The sequence below is a fragment of the Meleagris gallopavo genome, chromosome Z (genome assembly GCF_000146605.3).
Source record: "Meleagris gallopavo isolate NT-WF06-2002-E0010 breed Aviagen turkey brand Nicholas breeding stock chromosome Z, Turkey_5.1, whole genome shotgun sequence".
Taxonomy (NCBI): domain Eukaryota; kingdom Metazoa; phylum Chordata; class Aves; order Galliformes; family Phasianidae; genus Meleagris; species Meleagris gallopavo.
The window spans coordinates 51,703,235-51,725,913 of record NC_015041.2 but is presented as its reverse complement, the minus strand read 5'-3'; the positions used below and the strand labels follow the sequence as shown (position 1 = coordinate 51,725,913).

Genomic DNA, 22,679 nt, shown 5'->3' with positions numbered 1-22,679 from the left:
GATGTGTGCTGCTGAATACAACTGCTATTTTGCTTATCTTTTGCTTAGCCTTTTGTTTATGAAGACAACCAGACACACACACTTGAAACATATTAACGCTACAGTCCAGTTTCCCAAATGTGTTGCATCAAGATGTTTCCTTTTAATGATCAAACCTGTGGCATCTACTTGTAGATCTGAAATAGGTACCACTGCAACTTAACTACAGACCCAAAGATGGTTAAGTCTCCTGAAAGTCCCCCTGCCAGGATTTCTTGCCTCAAATTTCTGTAATGCTTTGCTTAACACTAGGCTAATACAAAAAAGCAAGAAAAGAAGAACAAGTTTAGTCATTCATTACACTGCTTGCTTAAACTGTTCAGAAAGTTACAGTGTTGCAGACAGAGTCAGTACTTTGGTAGTGGTGGTAGTGTGGTATGCCAACAACTACTGCAAGCTGTAGCTCTGCCAGAACAAATAGTTGCTACGTTAAAGATTATCTGTTCGTAAAATGTACATAAAATTTCCACAAAATTCTGCCCATATACTGTTGTCATACCTTGGTACAAAGTGCTTCAGCTTCTGAGATTCTACCACTCTCTTCTAGACTGGTGATAGCTTGACAAAGAGACCAGTCTTCAAGAGTTTGGATGTAATTACGAGGAAGGTTATTTTCTGCAGCTGCAGAAGAAGATAAAACACTTTACTAGATTACTGTGTATGCTATAGTGACATACCATGTCACATGTTCCAGACCTGGGAAGTAAGAACTTTTCTGGAGTATCAGTGTGACATGGTTTTTTTCAATAGTAAGAACATTTAAGAGATGACAAGATTAAAAACAAGAAGATGGAAAAAGTAATCCACTATTTGAGTTAATAGTTTGAGAATAACTGATCAAACAAAAAATTTTAATTCTGCATTTCAAAATGCCACAGACATCATGCAACACACACCTATTAATCAAAGTTAGTTATCTACAGGAGAAGTCATGGAGCACTTTAGACTTTTCATGTCAACAGTGCCCCCTTGTAATATGATGATCTACTTGTTTAGGTATCAGAATAAATAAGTGCTATTTAAAAGATGCATCTGAGGCTCTGGGTGGAAACACAAGCTACAATTAAGTAATTAACCCAACCTCTACATTAGGATGTGGATTTTTATGAGAGGAAAAAATACAGTTACTGCTCAAATTACTACTAAGCAATTCCCGTAAACATGCTTCTGAAATTCGTAACAGTATTACAAGCTTAGGACATTTCCATTTTATTTCATTTTCTTTTAACTGAATATTTTATATCTTACTTTTGGCTGAAATTGTAGATACAAATGTCATCTCTAGATCTGTTCGCTTCGGTTGAGTGTTGTTAAGACAGACAACAGTGTTTTCGGCATGACAGGCTGCCATTAGCACTGTCCAGGCAGAAGGATTATCTAGAAGAAAACAATGGTTACAAGCAACTCATGCCCATTCTAGAAGTCTGGTAGTCTGTTTACAATGGTCTTTACCAGATTAAGCATAAAGACACAGCCATCAATGAAATGGTACACTATTAAGTAAGAGATAACAAGAAGGCAATTGAATTTCTTCTGAATTTCTTACAGCAGCTCAGCCCAAGGCAGCAGAAAAGTATCTGCCTCTAGCAAATGAGCTTCCTCAAAGCTTAAAACAAAGACGTGGTTTCTAAAGCCAATTAATACATTTTTTGTATAAACATTGGTGTGCCAGCTTGATTCCAACTACACAGACTAAACCTGAGTACCTTCTAATGCTAGATAACAGTGGCAGGAAAAATCCCAAGATGTTTTCTTCAGCTTTTACTCATGTGGACTTTATACAGTTCAGCCACTGGTATGCAAGTTAACCTTTTTGTGATTGCCGTAGATTCCTACTTCTAGGGTCAACTAATTCAAGCTCCGCATTATTCTGACTTAGCCCAGTAAAGAGCACCTTTGTTTGACTGGCAGAGTTCAGCCTATGTAGTGAATCAGACAGAGATAAACTATGAAATTCAGCTAGGTTTTCAGCCCAAAGATGATTAATTTTGTCAAGGAAACAAAAGACAGCTTGAAGACTTTACTTCACTAAAGTAAAAAGCAAAGTATAATGCCTATGAATAGCCATAATAGTCCTGTGCATACTTGGGGGAAAGTAATTAATTTTATTTTTTTTTTTAACTTGAGGCTACACTGATGTATGTCTGTATGTCTTACGTATTATTATCACTTCCAAGAGATACCCTTTGAAGTCCTGAAAGCCCCACCACTTTACAAACATATTGAAGATGGCCATTTAGCAATAGGTGAACAGCTGCCTACAGTTCATAACCAGCATGGTGTAATAGAAAATATCCAAGTTCTCAAGCTAAATGAATAAATATCTTCTGCTTAGTGTGACACACTGACACTGTGGGAACATGTGATTTTCCCTTTTATCTTACATACAAAATAATACTTCTCTCTTCTTCCATTGTGGGATTAAAAATTGCCCAGGTTTTCAAATTAATTCTTAAAACTCAGGGATTTTTTCCTTGTCTGATTGAATTCACAAAGACTAAACTTGCATCAAAAGTTTAAATTTCTGTTTTTAAACGTTCTGCCAAAAAATAAATATGGACAAAGAGAAATAACAACAATAAAAAAAAAGCGGGCATTTTGTTAACACAACGGTTCTGCTTCTCATTAGTAAAACATCACTAGTGCATTTGGGTACCTGGACAGATGTGTATTGCCTTCTGAATATTTTTTAGAGGATTGTTTCTCTCATTTTCTAACATGTGACATCCTGCTGCCAATTGATTAACTGCAACATTCAGTAGGACATCCTATAAAATAGACGAATGACAGCATTGTAATCTAAATGATCAGATGGAATTCACTTAAGAAATAGTAAAATCTAGAAGTTAAGAGTGAGCCAAACCTTTCCATGTCTTAAATCAAGTGCATGTGCAATGTTTCCTGCCACAGCTCCCGCCTGTAAGATCAAAAAAAAAAAAAGAATTGACTATATGACTAATTCAGAGATTTTACAAAAAAAATGAAAAGCAATTTTTTTTTTTCCCCAACATACATTAATCAGATATACAAAGTTTGCATAACGTAGTTTGTTCTATAGGAAAGGAAAATACTAAAAATCTCTTGCAAACAATTATGAAGAGACATTCAAGATCTGAACATATCCACAACTTCTTAAAATTCCAGATACATATAGAAACAGATTTCCTTACATTTATTTGTATTTATTTGGAGTATGTATTTGAAGTCTCTATTTGGAGAAGAGCTAATAGTAAGTACAAAAGCAGAAAAGAAATAGTGCATAATGCAATAATTAAAATTGACTGGACTAAGCAAATTCAAGCCAGACAGAGCCTTTTACCTCAATTTTGCATATATATCTAAAACCTCATAAATAAATTATTTACATATAGTCTGGTTTTTGCTTATTAGAACATTTCTAGTAGATTTCAAGAAGATAAAGAATCATTAGCCTATAAAGGATGCAAATAATTGGATACGGTTTGTTCAGTATGTGCATTGCTCAGAATGTACTTTCTTATATAAAAAATCATTAACTAGTGAACATACACGTACTGAAGCATGGTATCAGTTTTTATTTTCAGTTAAGAAACAACACAGACACTATACTCAGGATGCAAGCAGTTCTTAAATCAATGCCCTTACTTTTGCCATCTGTGGTGTATACAGTGGAACTAGTCGAGACAGAAGAGACCAAAGGGCAGGATTACCAGGGTAACTGCAAAAAGAACAAGTATACCAAGCTTTTTGGTTTAGAAATGTATCTGGTCTTCATAACTCTTGTAGCCAGTTTCTATAAATACCACATGGATCTTCTATTAGAAAGAAAACCCAGTGCAGTTGTAAATAGACGTGGCAAATAATTTAAAACAATCAACACAACACTGAAGTTATATCACTGCCTAAAGAAATAAAGCGAACTATATATGTGTGTAGATACATATATAAATAGATAGATATGATGTGTGCATATACATGTATATATCGATATTCAAGGAAGAAAAAAGGCAAACTCAACGACTCAAGATCTTGTCCTCGTAGTCTGAGGAACAAGGAACTTGAAACGCAGTTTTGAGAAATGCACTGTTCCTGAAAATATGTGGAGGGAATGTATGATGTATCTTGCTAAAGACACTGATTAAGATTTCCACTCCCTATAACACATAGGTTGCTCAAAACAAGTTTAAATATTGGCATTTATCTAACAGAATGAACTGCTTCAGAGATTGTTTGATATTAAATAAAAGTCCTGAAGATTTTTAAGTTGAAAGCTCTGGTGTGTATGATGAACAGATCTAACAAGTCACCAATACAAAAACAAAAAAACGCTTAAAAGCCATGAAAATTTTGCCACTTGATCCCATAGATCAGACACAATAGATTTCTTCCCACTGATACCGAAATCATAAGGACATTCATGCTTGATTTTATTTTCATCTTTTTTTTTTAAATAACAATGCTGCAAGAAATCTACAAGGAAATCTAGAAAAATAACAAAATACACACCTATGTATTGCTTTGGAGACTTCTCTCTGGATCCCCAGGTTTCTGCCTTGCAGTGCATAAACAGCAGATGCAATAAGGCATCTTTCATAAATCCCATCACTCCCTTTCTCATGCTTCAGTAACTCCTTTAGGGCTGCTGTTGCAAGCGTAACATCCTGCTTTACCAGTCCTAGTGTGCACAAAGCCTTCAGACTTTCTGTACTAGGTTCCTTTAATGAGCTGTTGAATCAGAGGGAGAAAGGAGACATTATTTTGGAGCACAAATTAAACTTACATTTAATATTACAATATTTTGAGTCCTCTTTCTTCAACACATCATCAACAATATGCTGACTTAGCAGCCTATCATTATGGGATTTTGGATCAAGCTTAGAACTGTAGACTTGAGACCTGAGGATATGGAATACTGAAGTGGTTTTGTACCATCTCAGAACTGAAACTTATCAATTCAAACTACTTGGAAAGACTCCCAGTACATTTGCTGTTATTCATTAGCAGCCATAAAATAAACAGCAAGGTACAATGTGTAATGCAGAAACTTGCTTGCTTTCCTTGAACATATATGCACTTTTAAATTGAGTCAGACATCAATTACACTGTTCCTGTTTCCAACTTTGCAACAGAAATCCAGGAAGAAAAAAAGCCAGAAACAGGGCTGCTGAAAAGAACTACTCTTTCAATTAGGCTATTCTGAGAAATCAAATACTTTCTATATCAAGATTTGTTCCAACTTCAGGTAGTTTGTATATGATTTCCACCATCTGTTAGTTATATTACCAGAGCCAAGTTACACTATTCCACACTCACTTCATTACAAGAGGCAGCTTAACCTTACAATAGTATTCTCACATTTATTGGGGAGCTACTAGATACAATGAATGACATTTTTCTCCCATTGTCCTCTGTTCCCTTTCCTAGCTCTGGGTATCTACTGCTGCAGCTGGCAGCATTCGTTTGAGACACGCCTCAAGAATTAACTGAGAATTAAGTAGGACAATAGAACATTGCATACTGCTGGTTATTCCCTCCACTCACCATTTAAACAGTAATGTCTTTGCAGCATCCACTTTGTTTCGTTTATACTCTATTATTGCCAAGGCAGTCAGGATATGTGTTTTATCTTGTTCAGATTCCGCAACAGACAAGGCTTTCTCATAGGCTAGTGAAAAATAAAGATAGATTCAGAATTGAAGCATGTGGGAAAAAAAAGAACCTCATGTTTATAAGGCCTCAGGAAAGGTACCACACTAGTACAAAAGTACTACTGTTTCAGGTTCACTGCATTTTCACACCTGAAATCATATTGTCGAAGCCCAAAAAGTTTGACTAAGACTTAGGAAGCGGCTGTATGCTAGAAAATGTCTAATTTATAGGAATGTTTATAGCCTACTTAGTTGTACCAAGTGGAAACCAGTCTGGCAATAAGTACTGGGATATCTAGAAAAAGAAATGAAAATAGCTTAAAGATTTCCCCACGATAACATATTTATGAAATAATATCTGAGACACACACACAATTCCTATTAAAAATAGGATTATTTCAAATGTTGAACTAGCTGCTGCACTGTGAGTGCTTAGGTTTCTACAGTGACAATTCAGCATGCCTTTTTATGCGTTTCCCATCTCAACAACATAGAACGTGACAACATAGCACTTACATTAATCACTAAAGCTGAAGTGCTTTGAACATCACATTAATTTCCTACCCAGGAGCAATTTTTCCAGAAAAGCCATTTCATGATAGCAAGGAAAGCTAGGAATACAAAAGCTTAACAGACAAGAATGAAACTCAAAGAAATGTAGCTTTCCTTAGATTTGAATAGTCCTAGCACTTTTATGAATAGATGAATGATGAAAATAGCTACAGAATGTGTACCATATGTATACTGAAAGACTGAAATAATTTGAATACAGTTACATTGGTTAGATGAACAAATCTGGTTAAGAGTCATCTTAAGGACTGCCCTGTACTACTCTGAATTAGGAATATGCTTACCTTTAATACTTTCTTCTAAGAGTCCTTTCTTGAAGTAGGCTAGTGCTATCCCCACAATGGCATCAAACTCAGTAAGGGGTATTGATGTATAAACCTCAATGGCTTTATCACACTCACCAATGGCACTATTAAAAAAACAAACACCATCACTAATATGAAGGACGTACCAACAGTGCTATGGTTGAGAGAAGATGTCCATGCAGTTGAATATGCTGTTTACATGCGGAAACTGTTAGAAGACCTACTACTTCACCTGGACTGCCACAAGTCCATGAGGCTGGGTGGGATGCACCCTAGGGTGCTGAGGAAGCTAGCGGAGGTGGTTGCCAAGCTGCTTTCCATCATCTATAAGCATTCCTGGTCCCAGAGGACTAGAAACTTGGCAAATGTGACCCATCTACAAAAAGGGCTGTAAGGAGGATCTGGGGAACTACATCCTTGTCAGCCTGACTTCGGTGCCAGGAAAAGTTATGGAGCAGATCACCTTGAGGGAGATCACAGAGCACGTGTGGGACAACCAGGGATCAGGCCTAGCCAGCATGGGTTCATGAAAGACCAAGGTTCTGCTTGACCAACTTGATCTCCTTCTATGACCAAGTGACCCACTTGGTGCATGAGGGAAAGTCTCCCACAGTATTCTACTGGAGAAGCTGGCAGCCCGTGGCTTGGACAGGTACACTCTTTGCTGGGTAAAGAACTGTCTGCTGGGCCCAGAGAGTGGTGGTAAATGCAGTCATGTCCAGCTGGCAACAGCTCACAAGTGGTGTTTCCCATGGTTTGGTACTGGGGCCTGACCTGTTCAATATCTTTACTGATGACCTGGATGAGGGCAGTGAGTGCACCCTTGGTAAGTTTTTCAGATGATGCTAAGTTGTCAGGAGATGTGCTGCACCTCAAGTACTGTGTTCAGTTTAGGGCTCCTCACTACAAAATGATACCAAGGCCTTGGAGTGTGTCCAGAGAAGAGCAATGAAGCTGTGAGGGGTCTGGAGCAGATGAGGAGTCTTATGAGGAGCAGCTTGAGGGAGCTGAGATTGTTCAGTCTGAAGAAGAGGAAGCTCAGAGGAGACTTTACTGCTCTCTACAACTACCTGTAGAGAGGTGAGCTGGGGGTCAGCCTTTTTTCTCATGTAACTAGTGAGAGGACTGGAAGAAATGGCCTTAAGTTGTGCCAGGGGAGATTTAGGTTGGACATTAGGAAATATTTCTTCTCTGAGAAAGTGGTCAGGTGCTGGAATAGGTTGCCCAGTCCCTGGAAGTGTTCAAGAAACGTTTAGATGTTGTACTGAGGGACATGGTTCAGTGGGAAATACTGGTGATAGGTGGATGGATAGTCTATATGTCCTTAGAGGTCTTCACCAACCTTGGTGATTCTGATTCTATGACAAGTCTGGCTACAAAGAATGATGTTTAATCAGTTTTCTATCACTAACTTTCACCCCTGAGCCTTAACTAAGTTTTGCACCACTACATTCACTACACCCAAAGTTAGGGGCTGGGATAATATATCAATAGACACTTACCACAGAGATCTGCCGTAGTTTTGCATTGCTATATTATATTTCTCAATATCCTCAGAGTTTTTCAGTAATGTAGCAGCCCTTAAAATGATCACAATTAAGAAAAATTAACATTTTTACATTAATTCTCATAGTAGAATAGGCAAGTTGTTTATGCAAAAATCCTTCTATGCATAAACACAGAAAACATAAATAGAGCTACTTTTGCAAAGTTTAATGTATTGGCAAACATGCTCTCCAAACATGTATTTTCCTCCATCACCTTCCTCTACCATTTGAAAAGGAGAGAAGAAAAAAGTACATTAATTACTATAGACAATAAAACTTTAAAAAGAAGAAAAACAAAAAAAAAAAAAAATCCCGAAGTGTCACTTAACTCCCACACAGTAAAACAGGTGAGTATCCTAGTAAGACACAGAGCTGTGGAATGCCTTTACTTCCCCTGTTACTTGTGTTCTGCATTTCCAAATTGCATAAGAAAATTCCCATACACTACTCATAGTACAATTAATTGAAATGTACTGCTTAACTGAGAATATAAGGCTTACTGCAGGAAAATATAAACCTTAAGCTTTTCAGCTGGTGCACAGAAAATGAGGACAGGGAGCTTCTGTCAGTAAGCATTACAGCATCTATAATTTACCTTTCATAAGCATCTTTTGCCTGTCTTTTTAGTTCCAGATAGTCATTCAAGTAACCAAGCATTGTGAAAGCAGATGCATCATCTGGATTTCTTTCTAGAAAATCAGAATTTACAACACTGGAGAACATAATCAAAAAGACTTGTGAAAAAGCATTAGAAAAACATTGCTACATTGATGCTACAGTGTATGCATATATATAAAAGCACTTTGCCAAGTGCTTCTGTCAGTTGCTCACTAGAATCAGTTAGACAGGCTGCAAGCAAATAAAGGATACTAAGACTGCAACATGACATCAGGCTAGCTCAAAAATGTTTCAAATCTTACAACAAAGTATTGACACACTAAATTTTAAGTTTTTTGGCTTGCAGTGGTTAGGAGTTATGAAGCTCTTTTTTTTGGTAATGAAAGATGGAACTGTTCTGTTTGTACTGACTCTAATAAAATACTAGTAGAACCTTACTAGTCTCAATATTACATTAATTAATTTTCAATATTACAGCTTTGAAATGCACATCAACTGCTAAAGTTACCTGCCATCTCACATCAGACCAGAAAGGAGAACATAGACCCTTCCTGCAATCACTATAAGAATGGAGATTTTAGAGATAAATATCTTCTTACACTTCTCATTTTAAATGTTTGCAACTTATTTTGTAGCTCTTAAAAGAAAAAAATTAGCAACAAATTACAAGATCAAGGATCTAGTTTAAAGAAAATCCACACTTGCTCTATTCATCTTCTGGGCTAGATACATACAAGCCTACCACTGCATGAAGGCCATAGTGACTAGGAGCCACGCTCAAGAAAATGTTTTTTCTCTTACTGAAGTTTAATACTACTGTGTGCTTCAGATTGTGAAGGTGGGCAAAATCCAAAAATAGCCTTATGCTCAAACATATGGAACACAGGCAGAAAAGCTAGTATCTATCTGTACCATACAGATATACTCAAAGGATGTCTGATATCAGACACCAGGTGGCAGATGTAACAAGGCTCAGCTCCTTAATTTGCTCAGCTTCATCTGAAATGAAGTCTAGTAGAATGACAGAATTCATACTTACTTCATCTTGTGTGATAACAATAATAATAAATTAATAAAAAAGTCCCTTTACTCTACTTTGTTTATTTTACAACACAAAAGCCTCTCCCCAGTCTGGCCAAATCAGTCTTTGCCAAACCTTGTAGAGACATCACTTAGTCAGGCTTGCCAATTCAATGAGGTATTTCAGCTACCTACCTGTGTACTTGCTCATAACCACCTGAGCTGCTGGAATAGCATTCATTTCAACAATGTTGTACAGATACTGCTCAGTACCTCTGTTGCTTTTATCTTGCAGTGTTGAACATACCCAGTGGGCATAGCCTTTTGCTCCCTCAGTCTCAGGAAATAATTAAAAACAAACAAAAAAGCCATGTAAATTAAGGATCATTAAATCTGCCCAAATAACATTGAAATAACATTGAAATACTTAGAGATGATAATAATTCTCTGTTTTAAGGCAGAGTCTAGGATAAAAATCTGAATCATAGTTAAGCAGGAGAATAAAACACTAATCTGATATGCTGCAAACACTCAGTCCTTTAGGCAGAAAGAATTCTCACATTATCATATCACTGATTGCACTCGTGCAGGAATGACAAATGAGAAAAGTTCTAAGAGAATATAAAGTCTTTCACTTCCTTAGAATCCAGGAGTACAACAGTATCCTTGCTCTTTCCTGTTTATGTCTTCAGTATATGCCTTTGTCCAATTCTGTGGAACATCACAATGTTTTTTCACAACCTATAAAGAAAGCTTCTTTGTCTACTGGGGCTAAAGCATTCAATAAAATGAGCGCCTGCTATTCAGTATCAGCATAGGCCCAGAACAGCAACAGTGAATTCAGGCAATCTCATGTGGAAAAGGAGCCTAACTGTTCCATTGTTGAAAATACAACTGTTCTTTAAAAATTATATAAGTAGAGAGATTAAACATTAAATATCTATCTGTTATACTTACATGCATACTAAGTTCAGTTGTGTGCCTGAAGAGATCCATAGTATCATAGCTGCCTATCACCTCTGCAACAAGAGCCTTCAGAGAAACAAAAGTTGTTGCAGTCAGGTACTTCAAAATTCATGATGTTGAGAAGAAACTCAACATAGATTACTTTCAGTCGTACCCTAGATATTTAACATGAAAATATTTTATTTTCTTATGCTGTCAAAAAAACTCCACCCCACTCTCATGAGATCCCACCTGTAGCGCTGCATTCAAATCTGGGTACCCTAGCACATGAAGAGTATGGACCTGCTGGAATGAGTGCAAAGATAAGCCACAAGGATGCTCAGAGGGCTGCTACTCTTCTCCTGTGAAGGAAGGCTGAGAGAGTTAGGGCTGTTCAGCCTGAAGAACAGAAGGTTCCATGGACAGCTCATAGTAGCCTTTCAGTACCTAAGCTGGGGCTACTGAAACACTGGGGAGGGATTTACTACAACAAAATGTTATGACAGGATAAGGAGAAATGGCTTTATACTAAAAGAGGGAAGATTCAGATTAGATGTTAGGAGGAAATTCATTATTTAGAAAGCAGTGAGGTCCTGGGACGGCTGCCCAGAGAAGGTACACATGCCCCATCCGTGGAGGTGCTTAAGGTCAGGTTGGATGGGGCCCTGGGCAGCCTGATTTAGCAGGTGGCAACTTTGCCTGCAGCAGGGGGCTGGATCTGGATGGGTTTTATGCTCAATTCCAGCCCAAGCTATTCTATGTTTCTAAGAATAAATCAAACACTTTAAAAGTAGAATAAGTAGTCTCTGTTCTATTGCAATTTGAAACTCAAGAGCTTTTGCTGCTACTTCACTTTCCTCAGTACAGAGACATAAGATGGGAACTGAGTTTTGACACACAACGGCACAAGTCCTTATTTAGAATCCAGCTTCAATCAGATATTATTAGAGATCAACAACATGGGATCATGGAGTGCACCTATAGCAATCACAAACATGAGTCACAAGGATTTTGTGATATTTACAGATGGCCTAAGTACCAGTGGCAGCCTATCCAGCCCTCAGTGGTAGGTGGAGAAAGTGATCTCCCAGGAAGTAAGAGCTGAATTTATACCAGGTACATTAAAGACTTACTGTTTTTAACAGTAAGTTGGAAGAGAGGGGAGCTGAGAAGAGAGTTAGGAGTGCCATTTAATGAACTAGTCATACAGCAAAAACGGAAATAGCTGCCACCTTATGAGGATGGTACTTTAAGAGCACTAGATAACGAGCTTCAGAGAACAATAGTGATTGTTTTTTTAATAGCTAGTTTCTTATACAACTGACAATTACATCAGTCACAAAAACATTTACATAAAGATAACTGCTGAATATAGATTCCTCTATACACCACTGTGTTGTTTCATCCACCTTCAGGGGAAGTAGCAGCTCTCTCTACTCCTACAGGTACATGCGTAAACATCAATTAGGAGGAAGTCCAAATCCTCTTTTTCCCTAACAAAGCACAATTTGATGTTTTTTCACATCTTACCTGCCCAATCCAACACATTAGGTAAGAAGGTTCCAGAGACTGGGCTACTTTGAAGGCTTCATGAGCTTGCTGTAGAACCAAAGATAACACGGCTATCAAACTGTCTTGCATACACTTTTGATATACACAGGTATTGTTATGCAGTAGTACTGGAAGAGCTTTCAATGAATGAAATTAAGTCATTACTAGTTCTATGCCATACAGAATAACTTGCCACCCAGAAAAATAAAGCAGTTTAGACTTCTTAAAAATAAAAATAATTGTAAAAACTATTTAAAAGATCAAAAGTCCCCCTCCCTTCCAAAAATGCTTACTTCTCAACTAGATTAACTGTTTTCTTGTTTTAAGGAAGAAGCTAGATTAACTGCTAGAACAACTAATATTTTAAATTTAGACACTTGGAGGACCCAGATTTTGAAGTTTACATTTCTTTCATGTAAATCATTTGAAAATTATTAAGCTGATTACTGTACATAGGTCCTGAAGGAAAGACATGACTGTATATGTTCAGAATTCCTTTCTCAATGTGGCACAAGGAAAAAAAGTCCTAGCATTACTGCTCTTAGCAGCAAGGAATTTGTAATATCAAGTTACTTTTACTAAAAATAATTCTCAGTCTTACCATCCCATTTCATAAATTAAATAAAATTGCCAAAATTCTGACCAGCAAATAGGATAGCATGTAGTTTTAGCCGCAAGAAAACTCTGAACTACACAGGTACTCTAATTTTCCTCCAGAGAGACTCTGAAAGTTCTGAAGAACCATGGTAAATTATATGACATACTGATAAACAGAAAGTAGCTACCTGCAGGAAATTCAAAATCTTAGTTTGTGACTAAAAGAGTTCTTGGGTCAAATTTGGTGTGCATTCATTTGATTCAGTCCTTTTCAGTCCTTCTCCATCCTTACAAACTGCTTTTGTTCCATCTAGTCATTTCGAGAGCAAGTTCAGCAATTTAGCCTAAGTTCACTTAACCATATCCAGTCCAGAACAAATACTTAATATATGTATTCATTCAAAGAAAGTATTCTTCTCGAATCTGAGAAATCTGCTCTTCACTGTTTGTGCACACAGTCCTACAACCACATATTCCCCTGAGAAATTGAAAGGGAAACTGTGTTTAAGGAACGGGAAAGAATTACCTCAGTGTTTCCAGTCGCTAGATACAAAACCCCCAGGTTGGTCCAGGCAACAACATTCTAGACAGAACAAATAAAACCTATTATTACTGTATCCTGAAAGAATAACTCTGCATCAAGGGAAGATAAGTTTAAAATATCCACTTGGAACAGATGGTAGCTGCCTACAGCACTTACAATTTCCTCAGCTTGAACAGATTTGATGAACGAATGTTGAGCAAGAGCATAATTCCCAATAGCTGGGGGGACAAAAAAAAAAAAAAAAGGGAAAATGAAAGGAAAGCTAGATCTAACTGAATTTTGTAAACAGCATTAGTCATGCATTGCCTTCTAATGTAGAATATTATGCATCTAGGGATCTCACTGAAGACTTACCACTACAGGAAGCAACCACACCAAGTGCATTCCAATAAAGGTGATTTTTGCTGTCAAGTCTCACAGCTTTTTTGAGACACTGGAAGAAAATCAAATGCAAATTATATCAATAGAACAGCAAAAGTTAAGATGTTACGTGCTAGCTTACTCAGACCTAGGTTTTATTAGAGACAGAAGTTAAGCAGACAAGCATCAAGGTAGATTTTAAAGAACACAACAGAATAACAGACGATACCTGTAAAGACTTCTCTAGTAGTTCACTGATCTCATACATGTCAGTGCCCTCTGCTGTGAGGTGCTCAGCTTGTCGATAATAATTTATTCCAAGATCACACCATATGTTAGGCAAAGGAATCAATTTTAAAGCTCTGCCATAACACCTACAGAAACATGAATCACAGAAGTATTATCCCAAGCCTTTCCACATGAAAAATAGAAAGCTGAAAAATGCTCAAAAGTGCTTAAAAACCCAAACCATCAAATATGTATAAATACAAACAAAACCAGGCAAGAATGGAAACCCAGCAACAACTGAATAATTTTCAGTTAGACAGTTATCTTTACAGAATCTATCTTGGTCTGCATTATCCATCACTTATGAAATGACAAATGTGTAATCTATCAAAGTGATGTCAGGTGCAATATGAATGTTTTAATTGTAACAAATATCAGCCATTTCTAAAGTTAATCAGACTTCCCTAGGAAGTACTTGACTACACACAATGGTTAAGATTTACTATGCAGCAGCATTTTCAGCCCACCTTAACTTATTCATCTAGCAGCACAGAAGGTGCTATGAGGAAACTACAGATATTTTTTAAAATGAGATTCCAGGGCCAGGAAAAAGGAGTTCCCTCTTCCAATATAATTTAGATCACATCTGTGGGGCTCAAATTAATGACAGTTTTATAAGAAATAATTACAGTCACAAACAAAGCTTACAGTTTTATCTTGGACATAAGTAGTCCTAGGATAATTGGGTAACAACCACTGCAACCATTTAAAGTTGAATAAATGATTGAATAACAGGCACAATACAGCCTCGCTCTGGAGGCAGAAGGAAGCACAAAAAATAGCAGGTGCTAGATGATGCACTGACAGCCACTATGGTGACCCAGGTATCATTCCTTGAAATAAGCAATGTAATTTGGAATAATCATGAGAATTTGCTTTTTCTTTAGTCTTCACTAAATATGCACGTGTCAGAAGAACATCATGTATTTTATTTTCTAAAATTAACATAGTCTAGAATATTTGAGACTCTACAGCGTGTACAGATGTGTAGAAGCACTTTACAGTAATAAATAAATAAACAAATAAATAAATAATTACCTTCCACCAAGTCTCAGCAGCTCACTTTTCTTCAGCATCTGTTTGCCTTCATTTTTACCCAGAATTGATCCTAGAACTTGAACATTCACTTTGGTTGGTGAAATGACATGCACACTAGTACAGGTATCGCCAAGCAGTTTCCAAAGGGAAGATATATCAGGTCGGTGCTTTGTTGCCCTGTAATTTAATAATTAAGAAAACCCACAAAACAACAGTTCAGGCATCACAATACTTTTTCCAGAAAGTTTGCCACTCTGAAGAGTGGCACAAACTCAATTTAATTAATCAATGAGTTGTTTGGTACTTTTTTTTTTTTTTAAATCAGAATTCTTCCCACTCAACCTCTAGGTTTAAAATGTAAAAAATAAATCAGAGAAACTTCATCAAAGTATCCCAGCTTTGCGGGGACTAGGAGTATGTTCAGAAAATTATCCATTATCTGAATCTACTAGTTTTTGCCATTATATCACATGGCATGAGACACCTGCAGAAACCTAGTGGACATTACTCTGTAACAGCACTTATTCTAAGGTTTAATTTAGGCCACTAAAGCATTTTAATTGAAACGTAAAACAGTATGATTGACAGAAGGAAAGAACAATCACTTTCTCATCCACCATTTTTTATTGATATTTCTTTCCTTAAGTTCCATATATATAAAATGACAACTAAAGAGAACTATATGCAACTTCAGAAGTCTGTAAAAGTCAAAGGACTCTATTTTTTTAAACAGTAAAAATAATAATAATTTTATAGTTACCATTTACTCAGTCCAAAACGCATTGTTCAATGCATTTTCTCTAAACTTTTTCTTCTAAAAGAGAAGCCTGGTTCATTTTATTTAATTTAACTGAAAGTTTTCAAACATTTAATATTTATTTTTCTCCAAACCATGAGCCCAGTACATTAAATAACAGAATATTTAGTACTCACCTTGTAAAAAATTCAAGAGCCTGCTCTAGGTAACCCACAGCCCTCATATCAAGATACTTCTCAAGAGCTGATCTTGCCAGCATGAGATAGCATTCTCCAAGTCCTAAAAGTAAGACAAAGTTATCCTTCATGAAAAAAGATGCTTGCCTGACACTGCTTGCTAGAAGAGATGGGGTGGTACGGGAGAAAGCCTGCTCAGTGTTCTTCTTTATTTCCTGCGTGTACTAAGCCAAAGCACAAAAACCTACAGAAACTCTCCTGCTCATAAGAGACGCTTTGCTCTTACCTCTCCCTAATCAGCATGAACTGTAGTACAATCTGAATATTAAAATACAATATTAAAATACACCTAGTTATATAAAGCATAACACCAAAACTTGGTGTTTGTTTTCAGGAATTAACTAGAACACAAACTCACCCAGAAAGCTGCTCTGCACTGGTTAGCCTTTGACAAATACAGGAACAGTATCAAAGCACACAAAATACAAAAACAAGAATAGACCAAGGTAGGATGGGAATTTTTCTCTGAGGTGACTGAAACCAACAATATTTAATCCTGTTTAAGGAAGAATTTACATTATAAAGAAATAAATTCAACTATCAAAAAGCCTTCATCTAATACAGTAATTTTCAGAATTCTGGAAAATTCAAGACAGGGTTTGGTTTATACTCTTGCTGGTATTGGCTGTGACTCTGAATGGCAATAAGTCATTGGATGCGAGTTCTACTGATTCTTAGTATTTTTTTCACAGCTCTGAAGCTGCCTTCATCATGTAATTGTACTGCTTATCTACACCAAGCCATTCATCTCTCTTTGTGGATTATAACACTGTAACAAATGCAGTCTGTATGACTTTGATGCAATCATGTTTTGTAAACCTCTTATCCTGCCCCCATAGGTATTTGTTTCAACCACACAGGTCCCAAGCTTATAAGCTCGGATACAAGGAAGCTGCCATCTAAAAGCAAAACTCATTTTATTTCCAAAAGTTATACATTAAAAAGAGATGCCAGAGCAGAGGTAGAATAAACTTACTATTCAATAACACAAAACTAGAATGCATATAAAAGACACATTAAAGCAGTATCAGTACACTTAATTCCTATCTGCTATGATACTATGCTTCCAACAACTAAATTCACAAAACTTGATAAAGACATGGTCAAGTGCAGCAGAAAATGAGCACAGCCCATCCCTTTGACAAGGCTGACTGACTCCACTGCCTTTTTAGTCATACATGGTATGATTGCTCAGGTGAAACCGCAGCACTATTAGCTGAATTCCTACATAAATTTTAAATTCCTCTGTCCTCATAGTTACACAGGAATAATTATCTTTTGTATTTATTTGAAATAGAAATAATTGCTCCTTTGGATAACGATAGTAGGAGCTCTTCAAGTATTTGCAGGCTACTACACTCTGGCTTTCTTGCAAGTGGATCTCAGCATTCCAAACATCCAAAAAAACTCTTTCCTGCAGGCAGGCCTACCTACACCAGACATCAAGAACCTCTCCATAAAACTGAAGTACTACAGAGTTAGAGAGAGAAAAAGATCTAAAGTTGAAAATACAGACATATTACCTTTAAGTGCAGGTACATACTCTTCTGTCTTCTCTAAGATTTGCTGATAGGTAGCTATAGCATTTTCGTATTTGCCTAGAATCTGCTCAACTGCTGCAGCTCTGTAAATGCTGTACACATGGTCTGGGTTCAGCTCACTGGCCTTCCTGAAGGATTTTAGAGCTGCTGCATAGCTACCTCTGCTCACATAAGCCTCCCCTAGAGACTCCCAGCAGTTGGGATCCATTCGGTCAGCCCTGAGAGCTGCCTGCAAACTGCAGATACCAAGATTTAGATTTAAATTAAACGTGACATATATTAACAAAAACAAATTATTTCCTTAAATTACATAATCTCAGAACACAAGCAGACAATTATATGGAACTTTTAGAAATGGCAAAACAGTGTTTAATTCTTCACAGAGCAAATTAAACAAGCTTAGGTACTGAACCTGTTTTTGGCTTTTATTCAGTGTTGCAACCTACTTGTCTACCAGAAGCCTCATTATCAGGCTTGTTAGCAGAGATCACTGCTACCATGAGAAGATTGCATTATGCTAATTTCAGAATCACTCAGATCCACCTCCCAGTTTAGTACTGGCTGCCCTGTGATTAGCTAACTTAATTTCAAAACCTCGGAAGATCAATTAGCAGGATTTATAGAAAATGGTTTAAACAACCACTAGTTCTCTTACTCAGCCACTGCTTTTGATGGCTGACCAGTTCTGAGGTAGTAAAGTCCACGATGAAGCCAAGCCCATTTTGCTGCACCAGCATTTGCTTTTTCAGTTACTTCATTCAAGATGGATAGAGCAGTGTCCTAACAAAAAAAACAAATATACCACATTAATGAACATTTGGATGCAAAGAACAAAATTATTAAGAAGAATATTCCTATTTCAGCACACCATTAAACTGTCTGATTTGTTGTTACTGTAATGACGAAACATTATAGTAGCTTTTAAAAGTTAGCAGACTGAGCGGCAGAATATGGGAGGATATTATCACATCTTCTGTACATCTTTGCAAAAAGACAGTAGATTCCTGCAGTTCTGCAGTGATAAATTTATTTTTTAACTAGAAAAGCATACAAGTCTTTGTGGTAAGTCAGATACTTAATCTTATTCTGCAGGTGTCCCAATGGAGTCCGTCAAAGTGTGAGCTGCTTTCTCGCTAGTATCAGACTAAGTTTTTATACAATGCTACATAAGTAATACTTTCTTAAAACATTCTAATCACTTTAAATGTTTTTTCCAAATGGAACAAAGGGGAGGATGGAAAAAAAATTGGCAGAAGTATGAGAAGTAAATTTACTTTCCCTACATGCTTTCTACTGAGAAAAATCTTCCCCTCTGAACCACGTATGGGATGACTACAACGTTACACTTGCTTACTCCAGCATTCTCCCCAGATAGGTTTAATTCACAACTGAAGCATAACACTGAAGTGAGTCCAGCAATGAAAACTGCCAGGCAATGACAGAACATCCATTTTCACATCCTACTCTCAAATACCAAGGAAACCAGAGGTGATTCCTCAAAGATTAATAAGATTAATAGAGAAGCCAAATAACCATAACCCAGGGTCTTGAGTGTGCAATACCATGTCTCCAAGCTCCACACTTAAGTCTACAGCTGCTGTTCCAGATTCTTCATCAGTTCCATCCAGTTCAAAAGCCTTTTTATAGCAACCACGAGCTCTACTTTTGTCTCCAGCAACATCTCTGTAGTAGTTACCTAAATAACAAAAGACACTTCCCAAGTAGCTGTCCAACTTTGCAGCCTACAAGGAAATACAAACACAACATAAGAGTACCTTTTGAAGGATCAGGCATGCGGGCAGGTCCAGTGGTAACTACTTATACAGTTTTCATTTATCGACTTATTTAAGCTTCTTCTGTGCTACATCTGAGCGTTCAATATTTCAAAGGCTACTTCAGCTTTAAATATTTGCAGAATCATCCACAAACTTCATGACACAAAAGCAATTTGTATGGAAACAATAACCAGATAAATGCATTAGCAGCAAACAATTCCTTACATCCCATCACTTTAAAATTCTACTCAAAATTCAACCATTACACTTACAGTCATGCCTTATACCACAGTTAACTCTTGCATTTTCAAAAGTTTGAGTTAATTGTGTGTACATTTGACACACTTGTTTATTCTTGAGAAATAATACCCCCAAAGCAGCATATCAACAGTTCTGACAATTTTTTAAAAAAAAAGCTTACAAAGTTGTTAAGAGCATTTTAGAACCAAAAATATAATTCATTTAAAATAGACTGTATGCTATACATTGCTGCTACTGAAGTGGGAGCAGTAGGCTATTATTTGAGATGACACCTGCTATAAATTTATACAGTGAGTTTAAGAAGTTCAGATTCCTATTTTTGGGAGCAAAGCTTCTATGCTCCCCAGAATGACATCAGGTTAAATCCCTTGGATCAGATACTGATCTATACATGGAGAAATCCACAAGCATTAAAAATGCAATGGTTCGGGAAAGCATATAAACTACAGGGGCTTTGCAGGATTACATCTGTGGATACACACTGAAACTCTAACACCACATTTTTTCCCCTCTTTGTTTTCTTCCATTTTGAATACTGCCCTCTGCATTTCAAGATGTTTTTGAAGCTCTGTCTTTGAAGCTCTACAATGCCCATCTAAAGTCCCAGATTTATAGCTCTCAGGACGGGGGATTGAGAGAATCAACAAATCACCACCTCATTTGCCTCTAACAAAGGTCTCAATAATCAGCTGAACAGGGGTTAAAAAAAAAAAAAAAGCAGGGAGATTTCAGGTAACTACAGCTCCCCACAATGAATTTGTTCACAGCTGAAATCGGTTTACAGGCTTTGAAGACCTGTGAATGGTAACAGGTACAATATTCAAGTCTCTCATTCCAGCTAGAGTACTTCATGCTTCCAATATAGAAAAATGTTGATTTAAACGAATAAAGAAGCTTTTACCTTCAAGAAATGAGCAAGTGTTTTTCCTTTATCTTTTTTTGTCTCATCATTCATGAACCAATAAGTGAGCCCCAGATACTGATGATACTCAGCAATTTCAGCCTTTCTTTCAATAGCATTTTGAAAACTAAATAAAAAGAACAGAAATCAGATCAAACTTGAAAACCATTGTAATTTGTTCTCCCCTACAGCCTGTTACAGAGGAGAAAAAAAAAGTTTACCTTCTTTCTGCCTGCTCATATTTTTTCTGAGAATAATGGATGAAACCCTCCAGAGCATGGGCTTCAGCTATATCAGAGTGTGACAACAGAAGCTCTTGTGATATCTGCAAAAATATGTCATTCTTTCCTTGTTATTTCAGTACGATAATAAGAGTTCTATTTAACAAAGAGGAAGGACCAAAAAGCACTAACCTTTGAAGCTTCATCAACTAAACCTTTGTTTAAATATGCTCGACCTCTGAAAGCTAAAAGCACAGGATCACCACTTGCTCCCACAACCTAGAAAACCAAGTAATAGACACAAACAAGTTATTCTCTCCACAAAAGCAAGGTGTCAGAAGCACGCAATCTACATGAAGATAAAGATAAGAAAACACTTCAAGAGAAGACCCTCAAGATTTCTATTGAAGAAGAGGCAGTAGATTGTGGAGAGCAAAGACAAAGCTACAGAAGTCTGAGCAAAAGGTAGATACACGTAACTGTGAGACATAAAAAAAGGAGAAGGAATTTCTGCTTGAAGCTATACTATTCAGTCTTAAATGTACGTCCTTATGCGAAATGATAAGTTAATTGACAACATAGGGAGTAGGATTATAACTGTAATTCAAATTCAGATGAACAGTAGCCTCAGCAATAATCCAGCACTGCTAAGCAAGACCAGAAGAGATCAAGAGTGACAGCTTTTAAAATTAGAATTGTGAGTTAAAAGAAGTTGTAGAAAAGCCTAGAAAACAAGGGAGGGAAAGGGGCAAATAGGTGAGTGCACTGATTACAGCATAGCTGGTTGGAGCTGTATAAATCAAATAGAACGTAAAAGGAGAAAATGGGGAAAATACACAGCTTGAATTTTTAGGGCACAGAGATGAGAGTGTTTTTTTTCCTTAAACTACACTTGATCAATAAAAATACCTGCTCGAGTGCATTAATGGCTTCTTCTGCAGCTCCAGCGTCAGATATTTTGATCAAAGCCTCTGCTTTCAACTGAAGGATAAGGTTCTTCCGCTGCAGACTAGGACCCTCAGGAGTTTCAAGATTCTTGAGTGCTGTTGGTAAGACAAAAGACAAAAAAAATAGGAAAGGAACTGATAAAGCTAATTTACAGACTGTTCTCTCTCATCTTGAAGGAACTTTAAAATCTAACCAGGAAAGTTCAAAAGTTCAATGAATTTTAGAAAGGCCCCTCAGACATATAAAAGACAGGGAATGTTTTCAAGATGCCAAACTCTTAAACAGAATGCTGTGTTTTCCTGACTCATGCTCTGAAGAAGAAACAATGACTTTTCACTAACCAAGCAGTTCTGCACTTTAGTGTTTAGTAATATTTTTTCCCCTCTATTAAAAGATTTAACTCTACACCTGTGCAAAAGTTAACTCCATACTGTTGTATGCATTGTCCAATGATCTGTATAATCTCACCTCTGAGAATCTCTGTTGCTTGTCAGCATTCTCCAAAGACAAGTACTTTCTCAATCATTAACTCCAATTCCATATATGACAAATTTGTGTCTGATCTGATAAAGCCAGTCTATCCTTGCATCCTACACCTAGCTGCCGATGTCTAAGAAAAGCATAAGAGGAGGACAAGCACATAGCACTACCTTACCCAGAACTCTTTCCCACTTTGGACATCCTTTGAACTCCAGGAAACTTTCTGCAATAACAATACACAAAACCTACAAAGCCCTAACTTTCACCTTGAGTTAAGTAACAAAGCCTCCTTTGCTTCTAGATCTATGTTGTGATCTAGCTTTTAAGCCACTTCAAACAAACAACTATGAACTGTAAAAAAAAAAAAAAAAAAATAAAAAAAGACATACATATATACTATATACTATATACTATATCTTAGTATGACTAACAACTCTGTACTTACCAAGTAGGTAAAGACTTACCCTTACTGAGACTCGACCAAGGCACACGAGGGTAGTAGGTTTTTTT

General features: G+C 36.9%; 1 protein-coding gene across 2 annotated transcripts in view; it reads right to left on the bottom strand.

Annotated features, from left to right (window-relative positions):
- Positions 1-22,679, bottom strand: part of TTC37 (tetratricopeptide repeat domain 37) — a 44,021-nt gene that overhangs the window by 11,128 nt on the left and 10,214 nt on the right. For both annotated transcript variants that reach the window (XM_010726045.3, XM_010726044.3), the window contains 26 exons: positions 21,651-21,784; positions 20,934-21,020; positions 20,742-20,845; positions 20,521-20,647; positions 19,146-19,325; positions 18,239-18,363; positions 17,566-17,819; positions 15,983-16,085; positions 15,050-15,226; positions 13,953-14,097; positions 13,718-13,796; positions 13,520-13,581; positions 13,346-13,402; positions 12,202-12,270; positions 10,684-10,758; positions 9,922-10,063; positions 8,684-8,777; positions 8,044-8,121; positions 6,521-6,645; positions 5,560-5,683; positions 4,525-4,743; positions 3,664-3,736; positions 2,903-2,956; positions 2,696-2,807; positions 1,288-1,416; positions 539-660 (listed from right to left, as the gene is read on the bottom strand). In XM_010726045.3, the coding sequence (XP_010724347.1) occupies positions 539-660; positions 1,288-1,416; positions 2,696-2,807; positions 2,903-2,956; positions 3,664-3,736; positions 4,525-4,743; positions 5,560-5,683; positions 6,521-6,645; positions 8,044-8,121; positions 8,684-8,777; positions 9,922-10,063; positions 10,684-10,758; positions 12,202-12,270; positions 13,346-13,402; positions 13,520-13,581; positions 13,718-13,796; positions 13,953-14,097; positions 15,050-15,226; positions 15,983-16,085; positions 17,566-17,819; positions 18,239-18,363; positions 19,146-19,325; positions 20,521-20,647; positions 20,742-20,845; positions 20,934-21,020; positions 21,651-21,784 (3,050 nt within the window). The remainder of the gene's footprint in view (positions 1-538; positions 661-1,287; positions 1,417-2,695; positions 2,808-2,902; positions 2,957-3,663; positions 3,737-4,524; positions 4,744-5,559; positions 5,684-6,520; positions 6,646-8,043; positions 8,122-8,683; positions 8,778-9,921; positions 10,064-10,683; positions 10,759-12,201; positions 12,271-13,345; positions 13,403-13,519; positions 13,582-13,717; positions 13,797-13,952; positions 14,098-15,049; positions 15,227-15,982; positions 16,086-17,565; positions 17,820-18,238; positions 18,364-19,145; positions 19,326-20,520; positions 20,648-20,741; positions 20,846-20,933; positions 21,021-21,650; positions 21,785-22,679) is intronic.